The 9,208-nt window shown below is 49.4% G+C and overlaps 1 protein-coding gene across 1 annotated transcript; it reads right to left on the bottom strand.

The window, feature by feature from the left end:
• Positions 1–468: 468 nt before the first annotated feature.
• ZC3H12D (zinc finger CCCH-type containing 12D) lies at positions 469–8,992 on the bottom strand. Its single transcript, XM_054280451.1, has 5 exons — positions 8,616–8,992; positions 4,103–4,242; positions 2,892–3,126; positions 2,158–2,264; positions 469–1,490 (listed from the first exon to the last, which is right to left on the bottom strand). The coding sequence occupies exons 1-5, from the start codon at positions 8,984–8,986 to the stop codon at positions 469–471; spliced, it is 1,875 nt and encodes a 624-aa protein (XP_054136426.1). The 5' UTR covers positions 8,987–8,992.
• Between the last annotated feature and the right edge of the window lie 216 nt (positions 8,993–9,208).

The following is a 9,208-nucleotide window of genomic DNA, read 5'->3' as shown; positions in this document are numbered from 1 at the left end:
TGGAGGTTTCACAAATTTCTGTGTCTTTCAATCATTAAAGTCCAGCAGGCAATATCATAGAATCACAGAATTGTTTGACTTGGAAGGGACATAAAAGATCATGCAGTTCCAACATCCCTGCTGCCATGGGCAGGGACACCTTTCACCTTTCACCAGACCAGACTGTTCAGAGCCCCATCCAGCCTGGCCTTAAACACTTCCAGGCATGGGGCATCCACAACTTCTCTGGGCAACCTGTTCTAGTGTCTCACCACCCACCCAATTAAGGATTTCATCCTCAAATCTAATCTAAACCTACCCCATCTCAGTTTGAAGCCATCCCCCTGTGTGCTGTCACTGGAGTTCCTGATTAAGAGTCCCTCTCTGGCTTCCTTGTAGGCTCTCTTCAGATGCTGGAAGGTTTCTATGAGGTCTCCATGCAAACTTTTCTTCTCCAGGCTAAACAGCCCCAGCTTCCCGAGCCTGTCTTCAAAGGAGAGGTGCTCCAGTGCCCTTATCCTGGATACTGGGGTACAAAGTCACCACCTGGCTCATCCCACTGTACGGATAAGGGGAGCACAGCTCCCTCTGTATGTTTATTTGCTGGGCAGAGGGTGGATTTGCAGCTGGGGGGTGCCAGTAGTCCCTGTAAGCGGCACTGGGATAGGCATGGGCGTTCTGGAATAATCCCGTTCCGTTGCTGGGCTCCAGCTGGACGGGGTGCCCCGGGGGCTGGCCGGGCACACAGCGCTGCTGGAGCTGGGCGTGGGGATGGGGCTGAGCATGGGAATGGGAATGGGACTGGGGCTCGCCGTACGGGGGCAGCCGGGCAGGGCACAGAGCCGGGCACTGCCGCAGCAGAGGCTGCTGGCTCTCCAGGGCCTGTTCGTGCTGAGCACCGCGAGGGAAGCAGCGGCTCCCGGGTCCTGCTCCGAGCACACCCGGGCGCTCCTGAGCCCAGCCGCGCTCCGGGCACATCCCGCCGGGCACGGCCGGGAGCGCTCCGCGCTGGAAAGGGCACCCGGGAGAGCCGGGGCGCTCCAAGCCCCGAGGGGGATGAAGTGAGAGCAGCTTGTGGCCGAGGTCGGAGCAGGGCTGGGGGCCGTCCGTGACGCCCCTGTCCCGAGAGGTGCACCGGGACCAGCTGCAGCCGTAGGTGTCCGCACGGATGGACACCGCTGACATCTTCTCCAGCAGCGGCTCCGGCTGCGGCACGCGCGGGTCCCTCCGCAGGTCAGAGCCGGCGCTGCTGGGCCAGGCACGGAATGCCTGCTCCGAGCAGCCCCCCTGGGACCGGCCTGGGCAGCGGGAGGGCCCCGAGCAGCCTCGGGCTTCCCGCAGAGTTTCTGTGCAGGCGTCACAAGGGGAGCACTGACACCTCTCCTCCTCCTTCCCCTGGGGTAACGGGACCTTTGTTTTGGCCCTGAGCTCATCTGCAACCGAAAGCTGAGCTTGATGTTGTCTCTCTGGATGGTAAAATTTGCATTTGTTGCCATAGGTGCATTTTTTACCTGAAAGGATAAAAACAAATCAGACAGGAAGCTGTCACTAGCACCAACATCAATTAATGCACACATCGCTTCTCCCCAGCACTGAGTGTGATAAACACAGAAAAAGAGGAAGTACTATTTTCAAACTCAGTACTGTTGACTCCAGATTTAAATATTGCTGATATTAATAGCAGGGTGAAGCAGCAGTGAAAGGAAGTCTCAGCTATTTTGGAAGTTTCTGATATTCATGTTTGAGTTCCTGCACCCAGTGGGCTGAGAGGCCTGCTGCTGCAAAAGGTGGCTTTAAAAAATGGCACAGGGACTTATCTGTGAGAAACGTGCTTGTTGCTGGGGGGCTGTCAGGAGGGGAGAGAGGGAAAGTGTTTGGATGGCCATTCCCAAGTGCTGCAGCAGAATCCACTCCACCAGGTGAGAAGTGTGTGTGGGCAGGACAGCCAGCACAGCCACAGTGCCCGTGGGTGCTGTGTGCAGGCAGGGATGGAGGGGCCACAAACATCTGCTGCCTTTGCTGAGGCTGCAGCCACTCAAGCAGGAGGGGGAAAAGCATCACTCACACCTTGGAGCAAACCCAGCCCAAGCGCCCACCACACGGAGCAGGACAGCACATGGCTGAGGGAGAGCACTGCTGGGAAGCAGGGGGCACTTCACAGCATGGGGAGAAACCCACCATAAGGGCAAGGCTGCCATTTTTTCTCAGGAAGCACTGGCTTTTTGCTGAGGAAGTTACTTAAGGTGGGTCCGTGCCGGCCTAATGGATCGTCGGGAGGCATAAACCTGGAAAAGTAAAAGAAGCCATGGATGTGAGCACAGGTCTGTGCACACTGGATGTCTCAGTGAAGTGCATCTCCCCTGGACATCTCAGCTATGAAAAACTCAGGAGAGAAGAGAGGTTAGTGTGGAGAGACTGAGGAGCACTCAGCCCAGCCTCGCGGGCATGGTGGAAGAATGTAAACCTTCTCTCATCAGGGATGGTGAAGGGCCAGAGAGACCAGCTTCTTGTCTCTTCTAGCAAGCCATGACTGCAGAAACACAGGGAAAAGTCCTTTTTGGTCATGTAGTGGAATTAAAAATACTGCCAACCAACCTCCTCTCATGGATTTCATTCTGCTTCTTACAAGAAATAGAAATTAAAAGATACCAGCCCTTGGTTCAACATCACAAATTGGATTGGAAAGAAGCAAAGCTGGTCATTAATGCTGCCATTCAAAAGTTCATAGAAGAGTGACATGGGAGGTTTTAAGACCAAAGCTGAGGGAGTAGGACACTGAAGAAACAAGATAAGAAAAGCTGCAGTAAATTCCTTTCATAAAAAGGCTCATGCATTCTGCTACTGATGGGAGGTGCTCTGATGCTGGCCCATAATATTTAAATTCTAGGTTCTATAACACCATCATCCCCTACCTGTTACTGACAAAGGAGTACATGAGCAGTCGCTGCTCAATGAACCATTTCCACTCGGGGTTTTCATTCTGCAGGTCCCTGTAGTGGTCATTGGAAACAATGACTCCGTCGCTCTCGTAAGCGACTTTCACTATGTAGCGATCGTCGTAGCAAACCACCCGCTTGCCCTTCACCTTCCTGGAGGGGGTGTACACCAGGATGGATTGCTTCTCCAGCTCCTCAAGGATGTGCTGATCTGGTGGGGGGATTGGCAGAAGTAGATGAGGGAAGTAAAAAAAATGAAAGGGGAACTAATTAATAAATTATGACCAGGTCTCAAACATCTGCTAGAAACCTACAACAATCTAAAGATATTTCAGCACTTTAGGAAAATCATGGTGCAATTTTCAAATGGTGGTTATTTGACAACTTGAAAATTAGGTCATTTACAAAGAGGTTTTACTGAACCTGTAAATTCTGAGACATCCTTTTTTGATTTTTAAGTCTTATCTGTAAAAGAATGCCTTGAATTCTACGCCAGAGTCTGATACTGAATCCCTGCAGTGCCCTTTTTACCCTGCTCATAACCAGCCCTGATGTAAGCTTTGCATGGAGATAAAACGTGTGTGATAAAATACATAAATAAACTTCTTCTGCTGCTGTTAAGGGCACTCTGACCTCCTGCCATTCCTTCTTTGCAGGAAGGCAGATCTGCCTCATCTGCAAACACCAAGCTGCTGGCACAGACCTGGCTGATTTCCAGACCAAATATTTCCCCACAAACCGAGTGTCACTCCCCTCTGCAGATTTCTGCTGATGCATTTTCCTCTCCTGGAAGGGGAGGGAGCCCATGCACCCTCTGTGCTGGGTGGCAGGCTGACAGATAGCAGCCATGCAGTAATGAGCATCACTGTCTCCTGGCAGGCCTCAAAGGCTCCACAGACTCATTGCAAGCTGACAAACTCCTTCTTTAACTCAGCTTGGCAGCACCTTGTGCTTGTTAAGCAGAAGGTTTAAAGCAGCGTAACAAAGCCTTGTAAGCACTTTTAGCTGCCAGCCAGGAGCATGAATGGGGCAATGAATTAATGACTCATTCAAGTGAAGGAGGCCTGGTACACAACTTGCACTGTGCTTGTCTTTACAGGAAAAACAACTGTACCGGGCTCTTCACAGCCCCTCTGTCTCCAAACTGCACCTGATGGCTGCCAAATTACCCCAGGATGGTGGCCTACCTGCAATGGGGCTGTCTTGTCGAGGGGGTTCCTTCCTCCAGAGTGGAACAAAAACCTTGATGTCAGTGTGCCCCCTCTCTCGAAACCAATCCACCGCCAGCTGGATGCCCCAGCAGGAGAACACCTCCTTGTTTCCATGACTGTAAAGAAAGAGAGAGGATGATGAGGCAAAGCTTTCATGAAGCTTAGAGTTCTCTTGAACTGAGCCAGTAATGAAAAGGCAAAATAAACAGCTTTTGTGTCATTCACCAGTTTCCAAGAAAACAACTGGCAGGGTGTCCTGGTGGGACAGATCCAAACAGCTCCTCCAGCAGAGCCAAAGATTTATCTGAAACAGTTTGGATACTTAAAAACAGAAGTATCCTATCCCCCATTTCTGTGATCCAAGCCTATTCCTTCCATCTGTGTCTGGATGGACTTAAGTTCTAAAGTACCAACAAGATCTTAGGCCTTGTAAAACCCTTCACATGCCTTGTCTGAAAAAGGTTTGAGGGGTGAGGGTTTCTTCCTGCACAAGCAGAAACCTGTGAAGCTCCTCTGAGAAACAAAATGTGGGAATTTTCTTCTGTGGTAACAGGGCCATTAGAGATTTTAATGGCTGAAGGTGTGATCACAGGGCATTCCACTGGTGATCGGGAAGAAAAAAGGAGAAAGATAGGAAATACACAGAACCAAAAAAGGGACAAGACATCAGTGGAGATAGCCACAGGCACCTCAGGCCCACTTTTATCTTTCTCTAGTTGATGGATATTTTCTTCATTGCACAGAGAGGTAGGAAAGCCCCAAGATAAGTGCTCTAGAAGTGTCAGCAAGGTGGGTTCTGAAGAATTCAGTATGCAGTACCAGACAGAAAATAACCTCAAGGAAAACAGCTGGGGGTGACATCCTTCTAAATGTCCCTAAACCTTCCCTGAAAGCTCCTACTGCTTGACATTCACTTGTCTAAAATTTGACTGCAGCACAGTGTATGTGTAAAGGAAGGTAGTTTGTTAACTACCTCTGCACAAGGAAATTAAAATTTAAAAATTAATAAATGTAAATCAATTTAATTTAAATTTGTACCCAAAGTCCTATGTGGATAAATGCCTTCACAGTACCTACAGAATGCTCATCCTTGTACTTTGACTTTTCTGCATATCTGCCAGTCTCACTCAGGCTTTCCCTTCTGCAAAGGCCCTTGGGAATGACTCCCTTGGCTGCTCCACCTACCTGGACTGACAGACCAGTCAAGGGCGATGCCACAGTCTTAAATGAGTCTCCCACCACCCTCCCAGGGACTCATCTCTAGGATCTGTCTACACCAGCCTCATAACCAAAGCTGGTTTTACACCCAATAAAAGTTTCTGTCCTGAAATGTTGACCACAGATGAAAATAACACAATTTGTATGAAGAAACCTGGCTGCCTATCAAGAGCTACCAAGGCAATAGGAAGTCATTCAAAACCCTTAGCAATAATAAATGGTCTGATCTGCTTGACACATCTAATCTCCATTTTAGAACAGCTGTTTTGGTTGGTTTTAAAGGATGGGATCTTTCCAGGATATTCATAACATCATCTGGACTACTGAATTGGAAGTTTGAGTGACTTTTTCATATAACTGCCTTTAAACGGCAGTCCAGGTACATCTTTGATGCCATGACTCAAAGTTCAGCAACATCTTTCTTAAATATTGGCTACTTGTATGTATAATCCCATGCAGAAAGTGAAGTACTCAAGCACAAGTGGGTCAGCCGAAAGGCTGAGTGGAGCAAGGAAAGTGAGGCACCTGGAACTTCTCATTATCAGCTGCAGCAGCTGCTGCCACACCGCTGCAGCCAGAGCTGTGGCTGAACCCCCTGAACCAGTCTGTGCCCGTGTGGGGGCTGCAGGTCCCCACAGAACACCAGGGACTGCTGTGCAATGGAGCAGGGCCCTCAGAGCTTCCCATCCTCCCTCTGTGGGCTCAGACTGGCTCCTGCCAGTCACCACTCCCACAAAACCCTGGAGTCCATGGGCCATAACCCATCCATCATCTGTCATAGCTCAGTCTCATCTCTGCCTCTTGCCAGCTACAGGGTACATTGCACAGGGTCACAGACCTGCAGGGCCCATCTCTCAGAAAATGGAGCAGCAGTTTGGCATCTCTGTGACTCCAGCAGTTAATCTATCATTAGCATTCTTTTAAAATTGTGCCATTCCAGCTCCTTTGGGAGGTAGTTTAGGCAAACCAACTTCTTTTGAAAACTACAAATGGCCCAATCTGCCTGTGGTCATGACACAACATCAGCCAAAGCTTTGTTTGAAAGGCCTGGGAGCAGGCCTCTGTGGCTACCACAGCTTTAAAACTAGGTGTAAGTGTAAGCACTAGGGGAGACAGCAGTGTGCAGTGAATATGGTTATGACACTTCCCTTTTTCTATTAATACAACTCCATTTATTTTTTCCACCAGCCTTGCTCAACTTCCCATGGTTAGGTTGACAGGAGGCAAAATTTCTCATTACACCTGATGGAAACACCAAGTGTACTGAGATGGCTGATGAGTGAGACTGGCTGAAGGCAAGGTCATTTTCCATTCACCTTCTCTGGGTAGGCTGACTGATGGCTGGAGACTGCTGAGCCAGTTGCTTTGTTACCTTGGGGCATATTCCTCCTTTTCAAAACCTTACGTTCTACAGTGGGTCCTCAATGCCAACTCCAAAATGCTCCAGCAATCCTAAGATATAAATGTAAATGCTTGAGATGCTTTTCTCCACACAGACAACTGCCCCTTGAAGCTCTAACTTCTCTATTGTTTCATTCTTAAATTGCTGCTTCTGCTGCACTTTTATGGTTGCTGGTATTGATGATGGTGGAGTTTTCCTTAGCAAGGGAACCTAACATTTCTTTCCCCTGACATCTGCAAACAGTCCCTCTCTGTCAGTCAGCAGCAATCCAGAAAAATTAAAGCAAGGATGCTGAAAGCACTGAAAAGGCCTACCCCATTGGCCAAAGCAAATGCCATTCAGCACCACTTTGAAAGGCACCCAGGAGAGGAAAGCAGCTGCTCCCTTTCAGTACCAGCTGAACTGACAAGCTCAATAGTCTCCTTCACATCCACAGACTCGTTATCAAGGCAGAGTTTGGGATGTCTGAGAAGAGCTGTAAAACCTTTGCCTTTCTGAAACTCAAAGCTGCTGTGCCAGTAGAGCAGAGAACAGAGCCCAGGGCCCACCATAGGTAATACTGACCCTGGCACAGTGACAGGGCGGGTGATGAGCCCAGCCACGCTGCCTGAGTGGGGGCTCAGCTCTTTTGCAGAGAGGCAAGAAAGACACCTTGAGGAGGGACTTGGGTGAAGAGGCAGAGCAGGGCAGGAGATCCTAACACCTGGCTACCAAGCTCATGGCCCAGACAAGGCAAAACAAATTTGCTCGGTTGTATATTTCCCACTCCTCGTGAGCTGCCTTGAGCAGGGAACCTCTTGGCTTGGTATGGGATTTCTCCCTTCACCCACAAGATGGCATAATTTGCTAGTCTCCGGTTTCTCTGGATGTGCTTGGCCACTTTTCTCTCCAACCAGAGGGGATTTGGTCTCATCTCATTTCACAGAACAGCTAACAGGAGGAGGAAGCCTTTCTTTGCCCTGTCCCAGCCTGTAGGGATGGGCTTGGCCCTGCTGAGTGGACAGGGAAGTTAACAGAGAAAACAGATGGATAGGCAGTGCATCCTGGACTCTTGGCTCTGTATTGCTTGGATAAACAGAGGCCAACTCACTGCTGCCTTGGGACATCCCATCCATCCACAGGGACATGCCAGGCTCCCCACCTGTAAGAGCACTTTGACAGTGCCAGGGCTGTGCTCAGGAAATGTAATTGCCAGCAGGGGTTGATGTGACATTTCCCAGAAACAGACTGACTGAGGAGGAAACGAATCCATTCAATACAAGTCAACTATCAATGCCCTGATATTTACCTGAAACAGAAGCCAAATAGAAATCCAACAAAAATTATACAAACCTGGAAATGTTCCCAGCTTGTATAATTTTAGTTGGTTTTCTCTTTGGCTTCCATTTACTTTTGGAATTTACTTGCAGGACAAAGCAGTAAAACTGTGATATTGTTAGAAACCACAGCCACCTGCCTTTATTTCCCCTCTCCTTAGATTAGTTGGGTGGTCTGTCTGCCTGTTCATTAGATTTTGCCTGGAAACATCTCAGGTTTAGAAATCCTAGGTGCCCATTTGGAAAGGGTGTGTAATTTACTGGTGAGCTCCAAGGGGGAGACAGTGCCACAAACAGTGGGCAGAGGCTGCCTTAGAGCAGGTCAGAATGCAGAGCCAGCCAGTGTTTGCATGTGATGTGCATGTCCACGGGCATCCAGACAGCAGCTGGTCCTTACAAGCTGTGCATCAGCAAAGAACAGGAACAAGCAATAGTTCATGCATCAAATGCATCAATGCACCTCTTACCTGAAGGAAGAACACACTTCAAGCCATCAGTTTTAAAAGTCCAAAGCTTCAGAGGAAGCGAGGTGCCTCTCAGGAAATGACCTTACCTCATGGCGACATTGCTGCCATCGATCACAATGGGCCTCAGGGAGTCAGAAGAATCACTTTCATCTTCTCCAGGCCACTTCAGCCCTGGGGAGGTGCTGCACGACCCACGGGCTACCAGCTTCAGCTGGGAAGGCTGAGCCTGGTCCTCCAGAGCCTGAGGTTTGCTCCCCATCCGAATCAGCTCCTTCAGCACGTCATCCTCCAGGGCCTCTTGGCCCAGGTTCTCCAGCACTTTGCAGATGTCCTGCTTACCATAGCCCAGCTTGCAGAAAAAATCCATCTTGCTCTGGTGCACTTCCACTCCTGCTGCAGAAACTTTTCTGGAGTGCGGTGGTGCTGCTTTGCTGGAAATTGAACCAGCCAGTGCCATTTTAGCAAGTATTTATGCTCCTTTAAGCCTGATGATCCTGTCTTCCCAGCTGTGTCCCACAGGCATCAGCTTCAGGGAGGGAAAGATTAGCAACAACAAAACACAAGCATTAAGGAGGAACATGCAATCATCTCAATCCTTCGCCTAGAGCACAGCAGAGACCAGCAGATTAGCTGTGTTCTCTCTGAGGAGACTGCCCAGCCTTCTCTCAGCATTAAAGCA

This window comes from Melozone crissalis, unplaced genomic scaffold, assembly GCF_028551555.1.
Source record: "Melozone crissalis strain CALT ecotype California unplaced genomic scaffold, PUWL_Pcris_2 ptg000027l_1, whole genome shotgun sequence".
Lineage (NCBI taxonomy): Eukaryota > Metazoa > Chordata > Aves > Passeriformes > Passerellidae > Melozone > Melozone crissalis.
Note: the sequence above shows the minus strand (reverse complement) of the source record. Positions and strands in the feature narration are given on the sequence as shown.

What these genes read in the sequence shown, in the direction of transcription:
- ZC3H12D (XM_054280451.1), bottom strand. Translation starts at nt 8,986, where the DNA reads ATGGCACTGGCTGGTTCAATTTCCAGCAAAGCAGCACCACCGCACTCC. An exon ending in GGCAGCAATGTCGCCATGAG is followed by an intron (nt 4,243 to 8,615) that starts GTAAGGTCATTT and finishes CTTTCTTTACAG; the next exon opens with TCATGGAAACAAGGAGGTGT. An exon ending in TACTCCTTTGTCAGTAACAG is followed by an intron (nt 2,265 to 2,891) that starts GTAGGGGATGAT and finishes TTACTTTTCCAG; the next exon opens with GTTTATGCCTCCCGACGATC.